Genomic DNA, 25,213 nt, shown 5'->3' on the forward strand with positions numbered 1-25,213 from the left:
CAAAAAACAAGCCCACAGAGCTCCGTCTATGGAGAATTCATAGTTATGGGACTTTGAATGCAGTCTTAAAAACCTAAAAAATATATAATTTTAGTATTGTCATAATTGTACCAATCCCCCAAAAAACGTATTGTGTCATTTATGTTGTATGATTTAACGTACATAAAAATCCTCAAACAGCAGAATTGATGTTTTCTCTTCCTGTCCTGCAAAAACAGCTTTACAATGCATTATATGCACCAAAAATGGTACCAACAGAAAACACAGTTTGGCAAACACGCCCTCTACCGGCCGAGGGGTGGGGGAAAAGTTATGGCTTTTGAAAAGTGGAGATGAAAATCCCCCCAAAATTGTGTCTTTATAGCCAAAATAGGCCGCGACCTTAAGTGGTTAAAAAACCCTCATTCCCGCGCCGCACAATGAACACACTCTGCCGGTCTCACATCCGAAGCAGCCAACTATTCGCTGCGGGTGTCTCCTTGTACAATGTGAGGGCAGCGCAATCACCCTCCCATAGAGCTGCATTATGAATACGCCCCTCCCCACCCAGTCATGTGACCACGCGACCACGTGACATCAACGTCATCAGACCTACAAGGAGCAACTTCATTCTAGAGGTGACGTGCGGCCAGGTGTGTGCTGTGTTTGTTGTGTCCGTGCTTGGTGCGGATGGGGCTCCACGGACCGGCTGCTGTGGCGTCACACGGGCGGGAGGGCTCGGGGTGCCGCTGTGTGAGGATACAGCTCCTGCAGCAGAAGTCTCCGCGCCCCCCGCTGAGTGGGGAAAAGTTGGGACTTCTCTGTAGGTGGCGACAGACCGGCATGTCCTGCTGCTGCTTGTCTGCTGCAGTTCTTCCAGTGGAGGACAATAAAACAAAGGTTTCACAGTGGAGGTGTGCCTGACCCCAGGGGCCATGTGCGCCCCCGCAGGAGGGCTGGCTAACACCTCGTACATCAGGGGGAGTCACACGGGCTGGTTCTGTGCAGGAAGATACAGCCTCGTATCTGCAATGGGTGTGTTTACAATAGGCGCTGCTGCGAGGCGAGTCTTGTGCGAGAGTAGAACATACAGTTGTGCCGTGCAATGCGAGTCACGTGCGACTGGTGTCACCCATGTGATTGCACCCTAAGGCCGAGTTCCCACGGGATGGAAATGCCGCAGTATGTCTGCAGCGGGACCACACAGAAATTCTGCGAGACTTACGCAGCTTCAAAACCCACGCCGTTGCGCATGGGTTTGAAGCGGCTTGTTCACCTCTGTTACGCTGAGAATATCTCTCCCTATAGAGAGTAGAGGGCCCGCAGCGGAAACGCTGTGACAATTGACATGCTGCGGCTTGTCCACAGCGTGTGGACGAGATTTTTGCAAATCTCGCCCACTTTGCGGCTTAGTCTCGGGCATAAGATTGCAGATGGAAATTCTGCCCCGTGTGAACCCAGTGTAAGCGCTTCTTCACATGCGCAAAATCTGCACACGCTAAACACAGAGTAGAACCCATAGATTTTATGGGGTTCGTTCTCATAAGCGTTTTGTGCAGTAAAAGTCCCCTAGAAGTCTATGCGGGGTGCGAAAATACGTAAGGGTGTGACACTGTGCAGAATGCGGGAAAAAGTACACATCAGGAACTCATTAGGCTTTAAAGAGCCATGAAATCCATGGAAAGAGTATTGCACAAAAAGTACAGTACTATGCGCAGTCACGCACGCAACACGTAGATTATGTACGGCTTCAAACCGCATTAATGAATGAGGATCCTTGCTGCAGTGACCATGTTTCCTCACAGCCTCTTGTGAGGCCGCCCTAAGGCCTCATGTCCACGGGAAAAATCAGGCCCGCCGCGGATTCTTCATGGAGAATCCCGCAGCGGGTCCCTCCTTTCCCGCAGATATGATGCTAAAAAAATAAGAATTTCCTTACCTGTCCGGACGCTGCGGACCTGCCCCCCGTCGCGGCCGGATCTTCTTTCTCCGGCCCAGCGGATGTGCGCCGGGCACTCCATTTTTATTTCTTTTAAACGCCTGCTCTCCCGCGCGCGGAGAGCAGAAATTCAGGCGCGGGTGTACCGTGGATCCGGACTGCTTCCATAGGCTTCAATAGAAGCCTGCGGGAGACCCGCACTAAAATGGAGCATGCCGCGGGTGTTTTCCCGCAGACGCAATCCGCGCCTCAAGGGGAAAATGACATCCGCAGGTATTAACTAGCTGCGGGTGTCCAATGCATCCCTATGGAGCGCGGATCTGCGTGCGGGAAAAACGCTGCAAGTTTAAAATCACAATTATCCCGTGGACATGAGGCCTAAGGCTAGGTTCACACAGGGTGGAATTGCCATGCGGACCCTCCGCACAGGATTTACAGTAGCAGCACAGTGGACCACATTTCGAAACTCTTATTCACAAACTGTAGAAATAACTCGCACAGAACGGTGCGGAAACTCCCTTGCGGAGCGGAATTCAAATCCACGGCATGTTAATTACGTCGCTGTCTCTGCTGCGCAATACACCCCCTCGTGAGGGGTGAAATCTGCACTAAATGGTGCGGGTTTGGAGGCGGGCATTCAGCTGGAAATCAGCCCCATGTGACCCCAGCCCTGGGGTGTAGTGACACGTGAGTGCCATCCAATAGCGATATGGACAGAACTCGCGCGGGTTAATAACCTGCTGCTTTGTCTGAGCAATTATTTTTTTTACTCGCAGAGATGCTACAATATTGAAGAGTCGCGGCACCTCCTATGTTTAGGCGATTCTTCACAAGGAGTCCCCATTGTTTCCTAGAGGATCTTTAAAACAAAATCGCCGCATTGGTGATGACTTGTATAATAAAGTGAACACACTTGTCATCCTGCACAGCAGATGCTACTAAAAAAGTTAAAAACTGAGCCAAAATGCAAATTATTAATTTCGCCTCATAAAATCGCAATAAATGTTATCCAAAAAGTAATGTGTACCCCAAAATGCACCAATAAAAACCACATTGTGCTCACACAACTCTGTGCGTGGAAAAACCAAACCGTTCTGGCTCTTTGTATGCAGCGATGCCAAAAACTACTTTTATAGTGCGAAAATGGAATAATTATATAATTTTAGAATCGTCATACCTGTAGAAAAAGTTTCCGTGTCCTTCATACGGCATACTGAGTGCTGAGAAGCATTGACAGAGTTCATGTGTCTTCACTCCCCCCCCCAAAAAAAAAAAAGAATAAAAGCCAAACAATACATAGGTACCCCAAAATCATGCCTTAAAAAACTACAGCTCGCCAAGCAATAAACAGGCCCTCGTGTGGCCATGTCAGCAGAGAGAGAAAAAGAGATGGATTTTAAAAAGTGGAGCTTAAAAGACTAAAGAGTCGTTGTATACCTTAGTACCAAACTAGGCCGCGTCCCTAAAGGATCAGACAACCGCAACGGAAAGAGCCAAACCACGTGTGGTTTCCCCGAGTGTGCGTTCAGTGTGGTGTGTAGCCATACTCCAGAGCTGCACTCGTTATTCTGCCGGTGGAGCCACCGTGTAGATAGGTTATTATAACCTTTTATAGCCCATTTTATACGCTCTCTATTTGGATATTATATGAGGGGGGTCACATCACCCCAGTTTTCTGATCAGGGCTGATGGTTTAGACTGGCCATACACTTTGAAAAGCTGTGAGCCAAACGCACAGGAGCGTCATTGCTGGGACGGCTGTTGGGCAATGGAGTGCTTGACACTTGTCCCGGGGCTTAAGGTATAATACTGGTATTGTCTGGCATGAGTATATACCTCTTATTATACAATGATAAACATGTAACTTCAGCTTGGATGCCAGGTTCTGCTCTGATGTCATAGTATCTCTTAATTGGGGTCATTGCAGTCAGTTGTAGGGCTCCCTCACACAAGTGTATTTGTGCTAAAACCCTATTGATTTGCATTGGGTGTTTAAACATACGCATTTTACGGGCAGGAAGAAAATTGCAGCATGTCCTACTTTGGTGCACAATATATCTATTCTAGTCTATGGGTGCCTAAAATTTGAAATTAATGCGCATGTTACATGCTTATTCACTGTGCTACTGGTAGGAGACACGAGACGGTCATTCTTTGGATCTGCTTGCGTTTTTCTTGTGTGCGTAAAATACGCGGTACACATGTAGGCAATACACACTCAAAAAACCTGCAGATGTGTAAATTATGCAGCAAATGTGCATGTCCACACCCAGTACAAAAGCTGCGCGTTTTGCCGAATATATATATGCATACGCTCGTGTGAGGAAGCCCTTAATCCCCTATCTCACACCTAATATATAATATATACACAATGTGTGTGTAAACTGTGCGTGGAGCATTGGCACAGGCTGTAAGCTAGAAGTCGGACTTTACCCTATAGCCGATTGTTATAGCGAGTGTCTTGTGTTTGTTCTTAGTCCTGATGATGGATCTGGAGGTCGCCGGTGACTGCTTGGCTGCTGATGACCCTCAGCAGGACTGTGGATCTCCAGGTCAGTGACTGACAGGTGAGATTACATCTGCTGCTGCACTTGGTTCCTGACCATTATGTTATATCAATGCTTACTACTCAGCTGTGAACGTCTCCGGCGAGGTGAAGATGGCGGCTCCATCACCCCAGACATTGCCCGTGCAACCGAGCTGCATTACATCAAACTCGGACTCATCCCCTGAGAGGCCAGGTAAGAGGGCTTCCCCTGGGGATTGTCTACAAGTGAGTAGGGATGAGCAATATATTCCTCAGATAGCCATTAGGATGAATTATTCACTCATTTAAAGAATAATAGATGCCACAAATTCACAAAATCTTGACAAGAAGGAGTTACAGACCTTCCCATCAAATGTCTAGTAATCCAAAATATCTGATAATCCGGCCTAGGAACTATCAAGACCCCCTAGGCCGGCTGCACACAAATGGGTCAGATTCTGCATGCGGGAGCCCGCAGCGGAATCCAACCCTGTGCCCGCCCGGCGACCCCGCGTACCTGCCGTTTTTCTTATTTTTCTATACTTGTTTGGCTGCAGTGAGCCACCGTCAGACAAGCGCAGTACAGATTATTTTTTGGAATCTGTGTTTTTCCTGCCACCTATCCACCTCAAAATCCGCGCAAAAATAGACCGCGCTGTAATTTCTTTTAATTCTGTGAACGGTATTCACAATCACTGTCTGCCTTTGTGAGCGGACATGCAAATGTTCTATTCTTGCTAATGGATGTAAAATGCCGTGGATTGTCAGCACGGTTGATGATCACGGATTCCGCAATCCAAATCCGTTGGTGTGCAGCCGGCCTTGATGACGTAGTAAAGGATTTGCACTGTATTTTTATCTCGATAAGGTGCACAATATTTTATGGTCCGAGGGTCGTATTATGTTGTTCAACTTCACAGGGCCACAATAAAACTTAAGGCAATCTGTTACCACGTTCCTCCCCTCTCGGACTACTATAGTGTGTGGAGAGATGCAGATATATGATTCGAAGAGTGTCATTTGTGTTTCTGAACTCACCTTCACACTTCTACAGTAAGCCGACTAACGGCCTGTGCTCTGTATGTTAATGAGGCATCTAGGAATATACTTTACTATTACTCTGCAGTAGAATTGGGCCGATTTTCGCTGAATTGGATCAGATCATCCCAATTCAACTTTTAGCAAGAATCGCCAAAATATTGTTTCTCTTTTCTTTTACCAGAAAGGACAGGTGTGTTGGCTTAACACTGCTGCCTTGCAGTCCTGGAGTGGTAGGTATGAATATGACTGTGATGGGGATTTGAGCCTGGGACCCCATGACTACAAGGCAGCAGTGCTGACCACTGGACCGCTGCTGCCACCACGACCTCCTCTACTGTTCAAGGAGGCCAAATTAGAGAACCTGACTTTTAATCCTATTGATTTTAATAGTAGTCAGAATTGGGAGTCCCAATTCACAATTATTTTTTAAAATCTGGTCGGTCACTCCCAACCCGATTATTTCAATAACCGCTTAACCCTGCTGAGCAGCTCCCCAGCGGTCTTCGTACAGAGACGCAGCGGATCGCACAGGCAGAGCAGCCAGCTGTCTTTCTGCCCAGCAGTGCTGGCCGCGGGTTGTGTTCCCCAATCTAGATGATGCTATGTATGTTAGGTTGTATTATCTAGAGGTGGACGGTGCATTGCAGACTGCAGTCACAATGCTGAAGCTTTTATAGCAGAGTGGCCATTTGTCCGGCTGAGCACACAAGTGAGGGGTGGGACATTTCTCTATTCAGACAGCTATCTAGAATTGCTGCATCATTGTATTGTATCTTTTAGGTACCCCTGAATCTATTAATACCCCAGAATCGGTTTCTGTACCGCTCATAATGGCAACAACCATGACATCAGGCAAGGTCCGGCGCAGGAAGAGCATTCCGAAGAAAAGAGGTTGGTTGGTTCTATTATCACAAGGTTACAGTTACTTCTTGTGAGTGAACCCTTCTGGAATTAGTTTTAAAATATATGCTATTTCTGCCAGCAATCTATTAGGACAGGACATAGGCCTGTCCTAATGGGCAGAAATACATGACAGCCCTGGGGCCTTCAGAAGGCCCTGGGCTGCCATGACAACCGAACAACAACTCACAATCTCATCGAACGGGGTCACTTGGGACCCCCCAAACTATAACCAAGGGGAATTAAAGGATTAAAAGCTGCGATCAGCATCAGAGCTGATTGTGTTTGTTACGGTCAGCTGTCAAAGACAGCGGGTACCTGCCGTGCATGGAGGGGGATCGGCTCACGATCCCACTTGATTCAAATCCCGACGAATTAGGAGCTGATTGGCAGAAGGAGATGATATTGCAAGTATGGATTTCACAGGTGCTTTAACCAACAAATAAAGGCACACAAAACATATCGCCTATCAACCTCAAAAAAATAATGCCACAAACCTGAATTAACCCCATAACGACTGCTCCCTTTTTTTTGATGGCCATTAAGTGGCTTTATTCTGTAGCGCTATCTTTTGACGGCAGCTGCATGAGAAGCCTGATACGGGTTCTCCGTGAAGGGGAAGCAGGTGCTTACGACAGCTGTCAGATGACAGCCTGGCACTTGCTTTAACAGTCGGGACCGAAGAAACCTTCAATCCCCACTGTTTAACCCTTTACATACCATGGTCAGTTCGACCGCGACATGTAAAAGGCTGACAGAGGAAGGTGGTTTCCTCTGTCACCCATCGGACACCCGCGATGCGATTGCGGCTTCCTGATGGGTTGCTATGGCACCTGGAGACTTGAATAAAGCTTCTGGGTCTGCCAGCTATGGCTGAGCTTCGTAGGCTTTTTAATACACTGCTATACTGAAGTATAGTAGTGTATTAGAAGAATGATAAAAGATGCTGATATTCAAGTCCTCTAGTGGGACACAAATGAATAGTTAAAGAATAGAGATGAGCGAGCACCAAAATGCTCGGGTGCTCGTTACGCGGTACGAAATTAACGCGATGCTCGAGGGTTCGTTTCGAGTAACGAACCCCATTGAAGTCAATGGGCGACCCGAGCATTTTTGTATATCGCCGATGCTCGCTAAGGTTTTCATTTGTGAAAATCTGGGCAATTCAAGAAAGTGATGGGAACGACACAGCAACGGATAGGGCAGGCGAGGGGCTACATGTTGGGCTGCATCTCAAGTTTCCAGGTCCCACTATTAAGCCACAATAGCGGCAAGAGTGCCCCCCCCCCCCCCCCCAACAACTTTTACTTCTGAAAGGCTCTCATTAGCAATGCATACCTTAGCTAAGCACCACACTACCTCCAACAAAGCACAATCACTGCCTGCATGACACTCCGCTGCCACTTCTCCTGGGTTACATGCTGCCCAACCCCTCCTCCCCCCCCCCGCACGACGCAGTGTCCACAGCGCACACCAAAGTGTCCCTGCGCAGCCTTCAGCTGCACTCATGCCACACCACCCTCATGTCTATTTATAAGTGCGTCTGCCATGAGGAGGAACCGCAGACACACACTGCAGAGGGTTGGCACGGCTAGGCAGCGACCCTCTTTAAAAGGGGCGGGGCGATAGCCCACAATGCTGTATAGAAGCAATGAGAAATATAATCCTGTACCACCGCCATCAGGAGCTGCACACGTGGGCATAGCAATGGGGAACCTATGTGCCACACACTATTCATTCTGTCGAGGTGTCTGCATGCCCCAGTCAGACCGCGGTTTTTTAAAAATAGTCACAGGCAGGTACAACTCCGCAATGGGAATTCCGTGTGCACCCACAGCATGGGTGGCTCCCTGGAACCCACCGGCTGTACATAAATGTATCCCATTGCAGTGCCCATCACAGCTGAGGTAACGTCCGATTAAATGCAGGTGGGCTTCGGCCCACACTGCATGCCCCAGTCAGACTGGGGTTTTTTAGAAGTAGACACATGCAGTTACAACTCCCTGTGGACCCACAGCATGGGTGGCTCCCTGGAACCCACCGGTGGTACATAAATATATCCCATTGCAGTGCCCAACACCGCTGATGTAACGTCAGCTTTAATGCAGGTGGGCAAAAAATTAATTGGATTACACTATAGGCGAGGGCCCCAAAAAATTGGTGTACCAACAGTACTAATGTACCTCAGAAAAATTGCCCATGCCCAACCAAGAGGGCAGGTGAAACCCATTAATCGCTTTGGTTAATGTGGCTTAATTTGTAACTAGGCCTGGAGGCAGCCCAGTTAAAATAAAAATTGGTTCAGGTGAAAGTTTCAACGCTTTAATGAGCATTGAAACGTATAAAAATTGTTTACAAAAATTATATGACTGAGCCTTGTGGGCCTAAGAAAAATTGCCCGTTCGGCGTGATTACGTGAGGTTTCAGGAGGAGGAGCAGGAGGAGGAGGAGGAATATTATACACAGATTGATGAAGCTAAAAGGTCCCCATTTTTGATGGAGATAGAGAACAATGCTTCCATCCGCGGGTGCAGCCTACGTATTGTTTAGGTATCGCTGCTGTCCGCTGGTGGAGAAGAGAAGTCTGGGGAAATCCAGGCTTTGTTCATCTTGATGAGTGTAAGCCTGTCGGCACTGTCGGTTGACAGGCGGGTACGCTTATCTGTGATGATTCCCCCAGCCGCACTAAACACCCTCTCTGACAAGACGCTAGCCGCAGGACAAGCAAGCACCTCCAGGGCATACAGCGCGAGTTCAGGCCACGTGTCCAGCTTCGACACCCAGTAGTTGTAGGGGGCAGAGGCGTCACGGAGGACGGTGCTGCAATCGGCTATGTACTCCCTCACCATCCTTTTACAGTGCTCCCGCCGACTCAGCCTTGACTGGGGAGCGGTGACACAGTCTTGCTGGGGAGCCAGAAAGCTGTCAAAGGCCTTAGAGAGTGTTCCCCTGCCTGTGCTGTACATGCTGCCTGATCTCTGCGCCTCCCCTGCTACCTGGCCCTCGGAACTGCGCCTTCGGCCACTAGCGCTGTCGGATGGGAATTTTACCATCAGTTTGTCCGCCAGGGTCCTGTGGTATAGCATCACTCTCGAACCCCTTTCCTCTTCGGGTATGAGAGTGGAAAGGTTCTCCTTATACCGTGGGTCGAGCAGTGTGTACACTCAGTAATCCGTAGTGGCCAGAATGCGTGTAACGCGAGGGTCACGAGAAAGGCATCCTAACATGAAGTCAGTCATGTGTGCCAGGGTACCTGTACGCAACACAGGGCTGTCCTCACTAGGAAGATCACTTTCAGGATCCTCCTCCTCCTCAGAGCATACACGCTGAAAGGATGACAGGCAAGCAGCATGGGTACCCTCAGCAGTGGGCCAAGCTGTCTCTTCCCCCTCCTCCTGATCCTCCTCATGCTCCTCCTCCTCAACGCGCTGAGATATAGACAGGAGGGTGCTCTGACTATCCAGCGACATACTGTCTTCCCCCGCCTCTGTTTCCGAGCGCAAAGCGTCTGCCTTTATGCTTTGCAGGGAACTTCTCAAGAGGCATAGCAGAGGAATGGTGACGCTAATGATTGCAGCATCGCCGCTCACCATCTGGGTAGACTCCTCAAAGTTTCCAAGGACCTGGCAGATGTCTGCCAACCAGGCCCACTCTTCTGTAAAGAATTGAGGAGGCTGACTCCCACTGCGCCGCCCATGTTGGAGTTGGTATTCCACTATAGCTCTACGCTGCTCATAGAGCCTGGCCAACATGTGGAGCGTAGAGTTCCACCGTGTGGGCACGTCGCACAGCAGTCGGTGCACTGGCAGATGAAACCGATGTTGCAGGGTGGCAGTGTCCGTGTGGGACTTGCGGAAATGTGCGCAGAGCCGGCGCACCTTTCCGAGCAGGTCTGACAAGCATGGGTAGCTTTTCAGAAAGCGCTGAACCACCAAATTAAAGACGTGGGCCAGGCATGGCACGTGCGTGAGGCTGCAGAGCCGCCACCAGGTTACGGCCGTTGTCACACACGACCATGCCCGGTTGGAGGCTCAGCGGCGCAAGCCAGCGGTCGGTCTGCTCTGTCAGACCCTGCAGCAGTTCGTGGGCCGTGTGCCTCTTATCTCCTAAGCTGAGTAGTTTCAGCACGGCCTGCTGACGCTTGCCCACCGCTGCTGCTGACACATCTTTATTGCGAGACGGAGGAGGAGGAGGAGGGTGGTTTAGTGGAGGAAGCATACACCGCCGCAGATACCACCACCGAGCTGGGGTCCGCAATTCTGGGGGTGGGTAGGACGTGAGCGGTCCCAGGCTCTGACTCTGTCCCAGCCTCCACTAAATTCACCCAATGTGCCGTCAGGGAGATATAGTGGCCCTGCCCGCCTGTGCTTGTCCACGTGTCTGTTGTTAAGTGGACCTTGGCAGTAACCGCGTTGGTGAGGGCGCGTACAATGTTGCGTGAGACGTGGTCGTGCAGGGCTGGGACGGCACATCGGGAAAAGTAGTGGCGAGTGGGAACTGAGTAGCGCGGGGCCGCCGCCGCCATCATACTTTTGAAAGCCTCCGTTTCCACAACCCTATACGGCAGCATCTCCAGGCTGATAAATTTGGCTATGTGCACGTTTAACGCTTGAGCGTGCGGGTGTGTGGCGGCGTACTTGCGCTTGCGCTCCAACACTTGTGCTAGCGACGGCTGGACGGTGCGCTGAGAGACATTGGTGGATGGGGCCGAGGACAGCGGAGGTGAGGGTGTGGGTGCAGGACAGGAGACGGTAGTGCCTGTGCCCTGAGAGGGGGGTTGGATCTCAGTGGCAGGTTGGGGCACAGGGGGAGAGGCAGCGGTGCAAACCGGAGGCGGTGAACGGCCTTCGTCCCACCTTGTGGGGTGCTTGGCCATCATATGTCTGCGCATGCTGGTGGTGGTGAGGCTGGTGGTGGTGGCTCCCCGGCTGATCTTGGTGCGACACAGGTTGCACACCACTGTTCGTCGGTCGTCTGCACTCTCAGTGAAAAACTGCCAGACCTTTGAGCACCTCGGCCTCTGCAGGGTGGCATGGCGCGAGGGGGCGCTTTGGGAAACAGTTGGTGGATTATTCGGTCTGGCCCTGCCTCTACCCCTGGACACCGCACTGCCTCTTGCAACCTGCCCTGCTGCTGCCCTTGCCTCCCCCTCTGAAGACCTGTCCTCAGTAGGCGTAGCAAACCAGGTGGGGTCAGTCACCTCATCGTCCTGCTGCTCTTCCTCCTAATTCTCTGTGCGCTCCTCCCTCGGACTTACTGCCCTTACTACTACCTCACTGATAGACAACTGTGTCTCATCGTCATCGTCATCGTCCTCCTCACCCACTGGAAGGTCTTGAGACAGTTGCCGGAAGTCCCCAGCCTCATCCCCCGGACCCCGGGAACTTTCAAAAGGTTGGGCATCGGTCACGACAAACTCCTCCAGTGGGAGAGGATTCGGAACCCTTGCTGCCCATTCTGGGCAGGGGCCCGGGAACAGTTCCTGGGAGTCTGCCTGCTCTTCAGAATGTGTCATTGTAATGGAGTGAGGAGGCTGGGAGGAAGGAGGAGCAGCAGCCAGAGGATTCAGAGCTGCAGCAGTGGACGGCGCAGAGCTCTGGGTGTTCGATAGATTGCTGGATGCACTTTCTGCCATCCATGACAGGACCTGCTCACACTGCTCATTTTCTAATAAAGGTCTACCGCGTGGACCCATTAATTGTGAGATGAATGTGGGGATGCCAGAAACGTGCCTCTCTCCTAATCCCGCAGCAGTCGGCTGCGATACACCTGGATCAGAAGCTCGGCCTGTGCCCACACCCTGACTTGGGCCTCCGCGTCCTCGCCCGCGTCCACGTCCTCTAGGCCTACCCCTACCCTTCAGCATGGTGTATTACCAGTAGTGCAGAAACAGAACGCTGTAATTAAATGTGCCGCTTATTGGCCTGTGGTTGGAGGCTGACTTCGCTTACGGAACGCACAGCAGAGCCAGGAAATAATTTTGCGCAAGCCTGCTGTAACACTAAGCTGGCTGCGTATGAATTAAGACAACTGCCCCCAGCACAGACCCAGTACACTGAGGACGGTCACAGGCAGCCCAAATAGATTTTTTTTCCCAAATGTTTTTGGAAAGGCCCACTGCCTATATACACTGTATATGTCTTCTCTCTCTGCGTCACCACTACTGGCCCTGGAATATGTAAAATAACTGCAGACTGTTGCACTGTGGACTGGAATACAGCGGTGATGTAACAGCCAACACAGAGCCAGGAAATTATTTTTGCGCAAGCCTGCTGTAACACTTAGCTGGCTGCGTATGAATTAGGACAACTACCCCCAGCACAGACCCAGTACACTGAGGACGGTCACAGGCAGCCCAAATAGATTTTTTTCCCCAAATGTTTTTGGAAAGGCCCACTGCCTATATTCAATAAATACGTCTTCTGTCCCTGCCTCACCACTACTGGCCCTGGAGTATGTAAAATAACTGCAGACTGTTGCACTGTGGACTGGAATACAGCGGTGATTTAACAGCCCAGACAGAGCCAGGAAATAATTTTGCGCAAGCCTGCTGTAACACTTAGCTGGCTGCGTATGAATTAGGGCAACTACCCCCAGCAGAGACCCAGTACACTGAGGACAGTCACAGGCAGCCCAAATAGATTTTTTTCCCCAAATGTTTTTGGAAAGGCCCACTGCCTATATTCAATAAATATATGTCTTCTGTCCCTGCCTCACCACCAATACTGGCCCTGGACTATGTATAATTACTGCAGGGCGCAATGCTCTGCACGGCCGATATACAAAAAAAATAAATGTGCAACACTGCAAAAAGCAGCCTCCACACTACTGCACACGGTTAGCTGTGGCCCTAAGAAGGACCGTTGGGGTTCTTGAAGCCTAAAATACTCCTAACACTCTCCCTATAGCAGCTCCAGCAAGACAGCACTTTCCCTGATCTCTGTCAGAACGCATCTGTGGCGAGCCGCGGGAGGGGCCGATTTATATACTCTGGTGACACCTGATCTCGCCAGCCACTCACAGCAGGGGGGTGGTATAGGGCTTGAACGTCGCAGGGGGAAGTTGTAATGCCTTCCCTGTCTTTCTATTGGCCAGAAAAGCGCGCTAACGTCTCAGAGATGAAAGTGAAAGTAACTCGAACATCGTGTGGTACTCGTCTCGAGTAACGAGCATCTCGAACACGCTAATACTCGAACGAGTATCAAGCTCGGACGAGTACGTTCGCTCATCTCTATTAAAGAAGTATTAAAAAAAATAATAAAAATGTCAAAACCCCACCTTTTACTATATGGGGAAAAAAGAAACAGTCACACATTTGGTATCGCTGCATTCATAATGACCCAGACAAAAAAAACTACTACATTGTATAACCCACACGGTGCTTATCATGAAAATAAACAAAACAGAAAAACATGGGGGAAATAGCTAATTTCTCCCATGGTTTTTTCCCTGCCTTCGATCCTGTCTTTTCTTCAGTCAGGTTTAGATGCGGGGTTGGCTCTAAGCTCCCTCCAGGGCTTTGGCATCCAGATCCCATGTTAGGACTTTCTTCCATGAAGTAGCTCATATAGCCCCCTGCTCCACCATGGGACCTTAACCCTGACTTGGATGCTCTCAGTCTTCCCTCTTCCGAACACTTTAAGGATGTTTCCTGGAAGGTGTCTTTTTTAGTCGTGGTGACTTCCATCAGGAGAGTCTCAGAACTGGCGTCTCTCTCTTGCCATTCCCACTTTTTGGCTCTTCATCAGGACAACGTAGTGCTGAAGGCTCTATATACACCTGAACAAAGAGATTGTGCTGCCTTTTGCCCTTCCCGTTCCATCCCAAGGAAAAGGCTTTCCACATGGAGCGGGCCATTCACCTGTACTTGTCCGCCACATCTTCTTTCATGTGCTCAGACTCTAGCTTCGTCATCCCAGACGACAGACATAAGGGAATGCTGGCTTCTACGGCGACTATCTCCCAGTGGATCCTTTTAGCAGTTCTGGAGGCATACCATCATTGCGGGACACAGCTCCCAACCTTCGATTTTTCAGTTTTCTCCGCTTGTCGTTGGTTTGCACACTCTTCCCGCTGTTTCTGACAACTGTTCTTTACTATTTTTTAAATTTTTTGCTTCTCTTACTGCTTGGGCACAAACTGGTTAGCTCCCTGAGATAGGTGGGTATAGCCTGCATAGGAGGAGATTACTATTTGTTCTTAGTGTCAGCAGCCTATACCTCATGGTTCCTGTGTCTCCCAATGCAGTGGCCAACAAAGAGGATATGCTGATGTCATATAACCCGTTTTGTAACTATCTTGCCACTTGCTCTCCACATAGAAAGAGATTTTTTGTTAAATATGAAAAAAATCCTTTTTCCTGCCTTATTTAATATCGCATAACGTAAACCACGAAGCGATATTTCGGCTTATGACAAGCGTTCTGGAGCAGAGTGTGCATATCAATCCATGTTTCAAAGCACATGTTGAAAACCGTTCTGAAGACTTCATTTCAGTGCAAAAATAAATCCTGTGACACCAGCGGATCTATCTGCCCATTGTACTGATGCTCCAGCTTACAATTAGGCCTCATGCACACGGGTGGATTTTAATTGCGGAATCCGCAGCGGGTGTCTGCCCCAGGGTTCCATAGCAAATACTGCCCATAGCATGGTAAGGCAAAGTGATTTTTCATGCACAAAAGCGGAAATCAATTGCGATTTCTGCTTGTGGAAGAAAATTTGCAGCATGCTCCATTTATCTGTGGGCCCCGCAAGGATGGCTTCCGTCAAAGTCAATGCAGAAAGGTTGCGGGACCCACGTCATCGCCTAGCGACAACGCAGGAAAATCTGTACTGCACATGTGCGATGGCCGGACCATCCGCCGTACAGACGAAGAAGACAACAGGTACGCTGGCTTGACAAAGACCACATAGGTCCAAACGTTGCCGGTCCTCCCTGTTTTAATATGGAACGAATAAAGGTTTGAACAAGTTTTTTCTACCTTGGATGCTGCCGTATCTTTACTGATATTAGGACTCTTTGGGTTTTTTATTGTTCATTGACCCCACATGGCTTTGCTTATATTTCTTCCTCCTCTCCTTATTTTTTGATTTGAGTGAGTGCTGTTGGATCCTGTATCTACATAAACAACAGGTACGCAGGGTCGGTGGCTTGATCAGGGTCGAATTCTGCTCCAGTACCCTGTTGTACTGCCTCTAGCTTGGATACAAGATGTGATACGGGCGGGCATGGAGGCTCTAGTACCCTGTTGTACTGCCTCTAGCTTGGATACAAAATGTGATACGGGCGGGCATGGAGGCTCTAGTACCCTGTTGTACTGCCTCTAGCTTGGATACAAGATGTGATACGGGCGGGCATGGAGGCTCTAGCAACTTGTACTGCCTCTAGCATGGATGCAAGATCGTGATACGGGTGGGCATGGAGGCTCTAGTACCCTGTTGTACTGCCTCTAGCATGTATACAAGATGTGATACGGGCAGGCATGGAGGCTCTAGTATCCTGTTGTACCGGCTCTAGTTTGGATACAAGATCGTGATACGGGTGGGCATGGAGGCTCTAGTACCCTGTTGTACTGCCTCTAGCATGTATACAAGATGTGATACGGGCGGGCATGGAGGCTCTAGTACCCTGTTGTTTTGCCTCTAGCTTGGGTACAAGATGGGATACGGGCGAGCTTGGAGGCTCTAGTACTCTGTTGGGCCACCTCCAGCTTGGATAGAAGATGTGATACGGGGGGGGGGGCATGGAGGCTCTAGTACCCTGTTGTACTGCCTCTAGATTGCATACAAGATGTGATGTGGATGGGCATGGAGGCTCTAGTACCCTGTTGTACCACCTCTAGCTTGGATACAAGATGTGATACGGGCAAGCATGGAGGCTCTAGTACTCTGTTGTACCACCTCTAGCTTGGATACAAGATGTGATAAGGGCAAGCATGGAGGCTCTAGTACTCTGTTGTACTGCCTCTAGCTTGGATACAAGATGTGATACGAGCGGACATGGATGCTCTAGTACATTGTTGTACCTCCTCTAGCTTGGATACAAGATGTGATACGGGTGGCATGAAGGCTCTAGTACCCTGTTGTACCGCCTCTAGCTTGAATACAAGATGTCATATTTGCGGGCATGGAGGCTCTAGTACCCTCAAAGTATGGCAAACTCTCTGCATTCCATTTAAAGTCCTAGTTCAGTTGAAGCAGTTTCACTACTTTGTGGTGCAGGTTTAGCTTAAGGGCCTCTGATTTTGTGGCATTCAACTCTAGAAATTACAGAGAATCTCTACGACAGATGAAATGCGTTAGTGAGGGTAGTCAGGGTGGACGAGACCATCAAAAGTAGGTCATCAGCGAAAAGAGCACATTTATGCTCCTAATTGCCCAAAGGAAACCCATGGATGTTTGGACACAGCCTAATAAATGCCACCAAGGTTTCTATAACCAAGATGAACAGCATAGGCGAGAGGCTAATTCAAAACCCTGGATGTTTAGTTGCGCCATGGGTGCGCACTATATAGTGTTCTCAGGATGGTCAAACCCCAAACGCTTTAGCGCCTGAAAAAGGTATTCCCAGCTAAGAAAGTCGCCTTCAAATCCAAAGATAATAACATTCTCTTCCTCCAGAAACAGTTACCATCCCAATTAGTTTACTAACGAAATAAGATTAATAACTCTGGGTCTGATCTCTCGTCTGCCGCTCTGGTGCAGAGCTGACCTGGTCCGGATGTATATATGAGGCTAGGAAAGAGTTAATTCTGACAGACAAAATGTTTGTTAGCAACTTCATACCATTGCTCATTAGTGAAATAGGCCCATAATTATCGCAGTCAAAAGGTCCTTATTGGGATTTGGAATAACTTTAGGGCCAGTTTCACATGGGCGACAGTCATGTGAGTTTCTTGTGTTGCGACAATGCTACAAACCACGTATGTGAAGCTTGTGCTTTCCTATAGGTTCCTTCAGATTTGCGATGTTTTGTAGCATGGGATATTAAAAGTCAAAAACCTCACGGGTTTCGCGATATGCAAGGTTTTATAGCCCATGTTTCCCTATGCCGTACAATGTAACTTTTTACAGCAGGAAATCCGACTGTAAAAGCCCTAAAATAAGTCCTAGCTGCAACAAAAACCACATACATGACCTAGAAGCGCTGACCAGCTCCAGCCTGTCTTCTCCCCGATCCTTGGCACTTGCCTTCAGCATCTGTTCTGGCCGGGGATTCGAAAATCCCCGTTTCCAGGAAATGCTGCCTCTTGATTGGCTGAGGGCCATGACTCAGCCAATCAGAGCCAGCGCTCGATGAATCAATCACTGCCAGTGATCAATAACAGCCATGCCACTTGAAAATCCTTGCCCATGGTACTACAAAGTCGCACTCCAGAGCGTTGATATACGCCACAGACTGCAGAGCGTCGTATGTTTTTATAGCCATACATTCACTTCAGTGGGACAAACTTGCAGTACCTAGAACGGCTAGTATAGAAAATCGAGTGTTTTGAGTACTCACAAGGTTGTACAAGCACTGCGGCCCCCTCAGTCAGCTGATCAGTGGGGGTCCCAGGCGACAGACCTCCTATTGAGGGCTGGCCTTGATACAGTAACCCTTTTGGGGAGACACAGATGCTGTTATAACAAGACTGTTGTTTTTCCCTTCCAGAAATGCCGGACGACATGGAGTTCCCCCTGGACAGTAAGTAGTTGTGTTATATATAATGGGGGTTGTACTTACATTATGTACTTGCATGGTCATCAGGCCACTGTCTCACAGCCTTTAAACTCGCCAAGTTCTATCCTGTCTGATATGGAAGATGAGCCCATTCATTTGCATCGTTTCATTCACATTAGTGATTTTCCATTTGGACTTATAGTCCGAGTGCCCTGCGCTGTGTGATGCGAGTCGCGTCCCAAGAATGTCAGGTGCAATTCATATCACCCATATAAATACAGCCTGAATCTCCATTTGGACTCCATGAATTCAGATTTCTTTAAAAGTTCCAGTTATTTTCCTGAGCCACCTGTGTGAATCAGACGTCAGTCCAAGAGCCTGATTGCTCAAATACGGGTTTGATGGGGATTCTAGCACAGATTCTGCCATGAAATCCTTATCTAGTCCGCTCACCATCCACCTCCAATGCAAGTGGAGTGGAGTGTTTGTAACCCCGTGCACATGCATGAGAAATAATCCACACAGATTTCTGTCTGCACCATGGAAGTAAGAAGTATGCGAGAAAAATGAGCACTTGTATACCGACCAGAAAAGCCTCGAATCGGCCCCATTGAAGCGGGATAATCCTTGTTCAGCTCTACTGGCAAATCAGCTGCACGTGTACGCCTGATATCAGAGTGTCAGCCCTCGTTGCTATGGTGGGTCCTCTTGAAAGTACATGTCCAACTAAAGCACATGCTTTTAAAATCCGCCATGCAACAATTATCAGTCAAAATTTGTTCAAACGTCCGAAAGTGAGCGATAATAGTTACATGTAAACGCGGGCAGTCGTGCCCAATTTGTTCACTTGACGTGTAGCGCTGGTGTTTATCCGGCATAAAGATAGTTGCCAGGCCGTTTAAAATTCACTCCATTTGCATGGAAATCATTCAGTATTTTGGTGGCTTGAGAGGAGTTAACAATGTACTCATTGTGTATGCTTTACGCAATGAGTACATTGTTTACTCTGCTTGGAGGAGAAAATGGAATCCCACTGGCCAGATAATCCCTCACATAAACACACGCCCACCTGAGTAAACAACTAGTTCTACTTCTGCTAAAGTTAACTTTAGCTAATGAGGAAAATAGAGATGATTTCATGCCATTATCTGTATGTGTAATTTTATGCAAAAAAGTTGTCGATTCATTCAGTCATTCGTCCGTTTAATCGATTATTGTTGCGTATAAATTGTCCTTTATCGTAGGCAAATCCATGAAGTGTGAAATACCCTTAGGTGGTGTTGGCTTCTGCCCCTCCCCCACCCGCTCCCTTGGTCATTATAGAAGTGTCATGTGACTTATGGAAGGAGGTGGTGTAACAGCACTGGCTCCTCAGCAATTGCAGCTGCCACCATCTTTAAGTCACAGAAAGAATTTGTGGTAATTTATTCTCCCTTCCCACCTTACAGTTATCGTGAAGGAAGAGGACAGTGATCAAGAGTACACGGTGGTCAGCAACACGAATGCTTCCTCAGGTAACATCACGGGGATGTGCTGAAGTGCGTGGGGTAACTTGTAGTAGTGTTTGTTAATGAATGTGGAATGGACATTGGATGTATAATACAATAGCTCTTTAATCATTTTCTTCCTTCCCAGATGCTGATGCGCCTCTTAGCTCTGGTATCTGGACTGCACAGAACGGCACCAGTACCCCCCAGTGGGGCCCACAGAAAGCCAGCAGAGGTAGGAAAAAGAAGCGCAGCCCGGCCTTCCAGAAGCCGCTGCTCATAAAGAGCTCCTCAAGTACGGCCAGTCTTATGTTTGTGATCCCCAATGATGAAATGGAGTCCGTAGTTGACAAAAAGAAGAAGAAGAAGCGCAAGGATGAGCTGGAATATGAGGAGATGCACTGGTGCGACATCTGCGATGAATGCTTCTCGGAAGAGGCGGCTCTGGAGGAGCACATGAAGACTCACACGGAACAGTCTCAGGAAGACTTTGACTGTGAAGACTGTGGCCGCGTCTTTGACTCCGCCTCTGAGCTTGAGCAGCACCGATCAGCGAAACATGGCAAACTGCGCTACTGCTGTGACATCTGCGGGATACAGTATAACTATGAATCTCAGTACGTCATCCACATGAGGGCGCACTCCGGGGAGAGACCCTTTGCCTGTAACGAGTGCGGCCAGGCGTTTGGTCACAAGTGCAGCTTGGTCGTTCACCAGCGCATACACACAGGCGTCACACCGCACCAGTGCAAGAAGTGCAAGAAAATGTTAGACACGCGAGTGTCGTTGGTCAAACATGAGAAGATGCGCTACTGCCCCGACTGCAAGAAGTGCTACACATACAGAAGCTTCTCCAAGCACCTGATGAAGAGCTGCACCAGGGCGTAGGCACAAGGGAGACACAACGCGGCTCGTCCCTCCCGGGAGTACAACCTTGTGTGATGGCTGCAGTGACACATTAACGATTAGTGATGATTAACCTGCTACCATGTCATGATGAAGAAGAGGCTCTAGGGGCGCCGATGGCCACTACTTCCAGTTACCAACCAGCGTTTTCTTTATTTCTTGTTAGCCTTTATTCTGAGCCATCTGTGAGGCGCTTGGATCTGTCACATATGTGATCTTCAGATGCCCAAAGAGACCCCAAACCGCACTTTATTCCTTTATTTCTTATAGTGACTGTCTTTGTAATGGACTTCTTATTACAAACGTGCCGTTTCACCAACTCTGAGTACGGCCTTGTGTCCCTGCTGATGTACACTGAAGAAGAATGGCGCGGGCGCAGTTAATCCGAATGCAAGGACTGCCCACCGCTAGTGATAATATACCTGTACCCCGAGCTGCAGAGGCTCATGGGTTGTCTGTGACGTCACAGAGGTTCAGTGGATTTGACAGCAGAGGCACATAGTCCGAATGGATGAAATGGCACATGCTTTTAAAATTAGGTCCATTACAAACATGAGAAATGTAACATAAGTAGAAGAATAGAGAGTGGTTTGGGGTCCGGGACAACCAATTTACATCTATGAATGGTGCTTAGTAACTAAGCAAATCCTTTACTTATATGGATCCTGAGTTACATCATGCTTTATTCTTTAGTCACATCTAAAGCTGCTACTGTTCTGCTAGCTATAATTCTATGTGATCTCATGTGTCCCTGCCATCCCCTGCTGGTTCAGTGTGTGCAAGCTGTCGGCATAGAGCTGATGGGTTACAGCAGAGTACTGGGTGCAGCTCTGGATGTGAGAGGAGTAGAACAGTGATGTAGTTCAGGATGACTAGAGCAGTGTAACCTTACTGGACATTACATGCAGATTTAACCTTCCGCCTTCCATTATAATCTACAGACAGAAGAGTATAATGTCTTGTGGGGGAAACCTGGGTGAAATGAGTCCCGGGGGGCGCTCTGGAGTTGGATCTCGGCTGTAGGTCTATAGTGAATTCCTTCTCTTTATCTCTTTAGGAACAGCTTACATTTCATTCTGTAGCGGATGATTACTACTATTTTCTACTTGTGAGTTTTTAGTAGTTTATATGAAGTAGTGTTTTTGTTTTTGTCAAATAAAAGCAAAACATTTTGTTTTCTACAAAGACCAGCTTGTCTCCTGCATAACATGGCCACCGCAGTACCACCATGATCCCCACTACTGCATTTATTATACTGGTTAGGTCTCATGCACACGGGCACGCATGGATTCCCCCGTGGCCGTCGACCTTGTCCATCTTGAAGTTCTGTACTGTGGATGTGTGTGGAAATGCCGAGCAGTGCACATGCGCAGTGCAGATTTTTTTTCTTTAAAGGGGTTGTCCCGCGAAACAAAGTGGGGATTAATGCACTTTGTAATGTACATCGTGCATTAATTATGAGCCATACAGAAGTTATTCACTTACCTGTTCCGTTGCTAGCGTCCCCGTCTCCATGGTGCCATCTAATTTTCAGCGTCTAATCGCCCGATTAGACGCACTTGCGCAGTCCAGTCTTCTTTTCTGAATGGGGCCGCTCCTGCCGGAGAGCGGCTCCGCCCCGTCACGTGCCGATTCCAGCCAATCAGGAGGCTGGAATCGGCAATGGACCGCACACAAGACCTGCGGTCCACCGAGGGTGAAGATCCCGGCGGCCATCTTCACCAGGTAAGTAAGAAGTCACCGGAGCGCGGGGATTCAGGTAAGCACTATCCGGGTTTTCTTTTTTAACCCCTGCATCGGGTTTGCCTCGCGCCGAACGGGGGGGGGGGGGCTATTGAAAAAAAAAAAACCCCGTTTCGGCGCGGGACAACCCCTTTAAGTCTCCTGCTCTTCTCGCGGGTTGGATAGCTTCCATTGACTTCAATGGAAGCCGTCCGTGCGGGAACCACAGTAAAATGGAGCATGCTGCGATTTTTCATCTGCAAGTGGAAACCGCAATTGTTTTTTTCATAGCATGCTATGGAGGGTTATTGCTGCGGAATCCGCAACAAAAATCCGCCCGTGGACATGAGGCTTCACCCAATTGTATTCAAACTCCCATCATCCTCTTATCTTAGTGACAGAGCCCACTGTAGGGTCACTTCCAGCCACATAGCAGGACCCACATACTCTACCACCATAACAGGAACTTATATGTCAGCCGCCACTTGTATGTAGTGTTGGTGTCAGGGTGAAGACGGGAGACTGAGGAGTCTGGAGCCGCATGTCTCTATATCGGATGTATGTTAAGGCCCTTTTAGACTGAATGATTATTGTTCAAAAAAACTATTCAAGCGAAAAGTGAACAAGAATCCTTCACTCTAAACGCAGCGAATCACAAACGATAAATCCATCACTTTTCGTTCATTGTTCAATTTCTGCAGGCATAAAATCATCGTTGGCTCATTCACTAATCATTCGGATTAAATGGCGCTCTTCAGTCGTTCTCATCACCATTTCTTGTCTGAACGAGCCAATGATGTATAGGCTGTATGAGCTCCTCATTCACTCGATGTATCACTTGGTGTACATGGGCCCTCGTATGTCTGCAGTGACTGCGGTCGGTGACGTCACATATTGTTCGCACAGAACGGTTATTGCTAAAATAAATCCCTGGATCGTTCTTACTTAAAGGGGTTGTCCCGCGGCAGCAAGTGGGTCTATACACTTCTGTATGGCCATAATAATGCACTTTGTAATGTACATTGTGCATTAATTATGAGCCATACAGAAGTTATCAAAAGTTTTATACTTACCTGCTCCGTTGCTAGCGTCCTCGTTCCCATGGAGCCGACTAATTTTCGCCCTCCGATGGCCAAATTAGCCGCGCTTGCGCAGTCCGGGTCTTCTTATCTTCTCAATGGGGCTCCGTGTAGCTCCGCCCCGTCACGTGCCGATTCCAGCCAATCAGGAGGCTGGAATCGGCAATGGACCGCACAGAAGCCCTGCGGTCCACGGAGACAGAGGATCCCGGCGGCCATCTTCAGCAGGTAAGTATGAAGACGCCGGACCGCCGGGATTCAGGTAAGCGCTGTGCGGGTTGTTTTTTTAACCCCTGCATCGGGGTTGTCTCGCGCCGAACGGGGGGGGGGGGTTAAAAAAAAAAAAAAACCGTTTCGGCGCGGGACAACCCCTTTAAACGATTAATCATTCATTGTGAACGCGGCCAGCGCTGGAATGACGGAGGAGAATTTGTTTCCTTCACATTCATTTTCTACAGGCATGAAAGTAAGTATTCGCTCGTTTGCATGTCGCTGCGTGTGAACAGCGATCGTCTAGTCGTTCATCTTCACTGGTACAGATAATGCAAACGACTGAACGATTCGCCACCGAATTACACTGGTCAGCAAATGGTAATGTTTGGTTTGCTTCAGAAAGAAATATGCCAATTTTTTAGGATTTTAGCGTGCGGAGTTGAAAAGCTCAGGTTTACGAGATATATTAACAATTATTAACCCCTTAAGGACCAGACGCTTTTTAGGGATTTTACCAATGTAGTTTTACTGCCCTATTTTTTTTTTTCCTTCAGCTGCCAAAATTATTTTTCTTTGTTTTGGTTTTTTTTTTTGTGTGACCAATTAGGCGATTTTTTTTTTTATTAAACATCTTTTTCACGGACTTTTTTTCTCTTTTTATTGGGGGTAAGAAGCTAAAGAAATGATTTTTTTTAACATTTATAGTTTGTTTTTTTAATTAGTATATTTACGCTAAATTAAATTATTTGAACGGGTTCCTCATTTTGTTTCGGACGTTTTGATATATAATATGTATGGTTTTGGTTTACAGCGCGCATACGATGACTGTTTTGGCCGCAGCTTTGGTTTATTTTCTTTCTTAGGGCGCCTTCAGACGACCATATATCGGCCGGATATTCACGACGGCCGATATACAGCGTCCCTCTGGCGGGAGCTCAGTGCATTGCTCCCGACTCTTCCAGCCTCCTCCCCCTGCAGAGAGGTGCGCCGTATATCGGCCGGCATAAATACCCAACCGATATACGGTCGTCGAATAAGCCCTTATGTATATATTGTTGTATTCTGTAATTTTTATTTACTTGTGTATGTAATTTATGTTTTTTACTATTTATGTCCCCCATGATGTCATAGAAGACCTCCTGGGGAACATTCACATGTTTTTTGTTTTCCTCTAGTTGATACTTCCAGAGGAGCAGCAGTTACAGGGAAAAACATCCCCTGTAGTGACATAAGTCACTGGCAGAGCTGGTCAGGGTCTTCTGGGCCTCTGTAGATTTGCTATAGCAGGGAATCCCAGCGGTCATGTGACCCTCAGGCTCCCATAGTGGAAGTTACACTTCTGCTTTACTTTTCAGTACACAGCGCTCATTGAGCACTGTGTACTCAGGGAAGAAGGCAGAAAGGGTTAAAAACCACTCCTGCCTTCTCCTCCTGCCTCTAATTGATTGCAGAGCAAGAGGCTTAAAGCACCGCCGTAATTTTACATACGGCTGGGCTTTAAGCCCGGGATCAGGCGTCATAAATTTACTGTGCCTGGTCCTAAACGGGTTAAAATAAAACTGCATACGTACATATGATGTAATACAGGCTACTTGCAGCACAGGAACTGTCCAGATATTCTTCTAATTATGAAAAACACAATGTACCTGTTAAAAACTCAATTGCACAATGATAACTGGACATTAGCTTCGGTACGCTGTTTCATGCCTCTTATGAGTCTACAGGTGTTTCACGCGTCGTATTCCAATAGTAGACG

General features: G+C 48.4%; 1 protein-coding gene across 1 annotated transcript; it reads left to right on the forward strand.

Moving 5' to 3' along the window:
- Positions 1–586: 586 nt before the first annotated feature.
- LOC136587699 (zinc finger protein 662-like) lies at positions 587–21,628 on the forward strand. The gene is made up of 7 exons (XM_066586423.1): positions 587–617; positions 4,396–4,470; positions 4,552–4,659; positions 6,267–6,377; positions 18,042–18,074; positions 19,499–19,564; positions 19,686–21,628. The coding sequence occupies exons 2-7, from the start codon at positions 4,401–4,403 to the stop codon at positions 20,423–20,425; spliced, it is 1,128 nt and encodes a 375-aa protein (XP_066442520.1). The 5' UTR covers positions 587–617; positions 4,396–4,400; the 3' UTR covers positions 20,426–21,628.
- The last annotated feature ends 3,585 nt before the right edge of the window (positions 21,629–25,213 follow it).

This window comes from Eleutherodactylus coqui, chromosome 13 (assembly GCF_035609145.1).
Source record: "Eleutherodactylus coqui strain aEleCoq1 chromosome 13, aEleCoq1.hap1, whole genome shotgun sequence".
Taxonomy (NCBI): Eukaryota; Metazoa; Chordata; class Amphibia; order Anura; family Eleutherodactylidae; genus Eleutherodactylus; species Eleutherodactylus coqui.

Bases quoted from the DNA above. Each gene is read 5' to 3' on its own strand.
- LOC136587699 (XM_066586423.1), top strand. From the start codon at position 4,401: ATGATGGATCTGGAGGTCGCCGGTGACTGCTTGGCTGCTGATGACCCT. The intron at 4,471-4,551 runs GTCAGTGACTGA...CTTACTACTCAG, and splicing joins GCAGGACTGTGGATCTCCAG to CTGTGAACGTCTCCGGCGAG. The intron at 6,378-18,041 runs GTTGGTTGGTTC...TTTCCCTTCCAG, and splicing joins GAGCATTCCGAAGAAAAGAG to AAATGCCGGACGACATGGAG.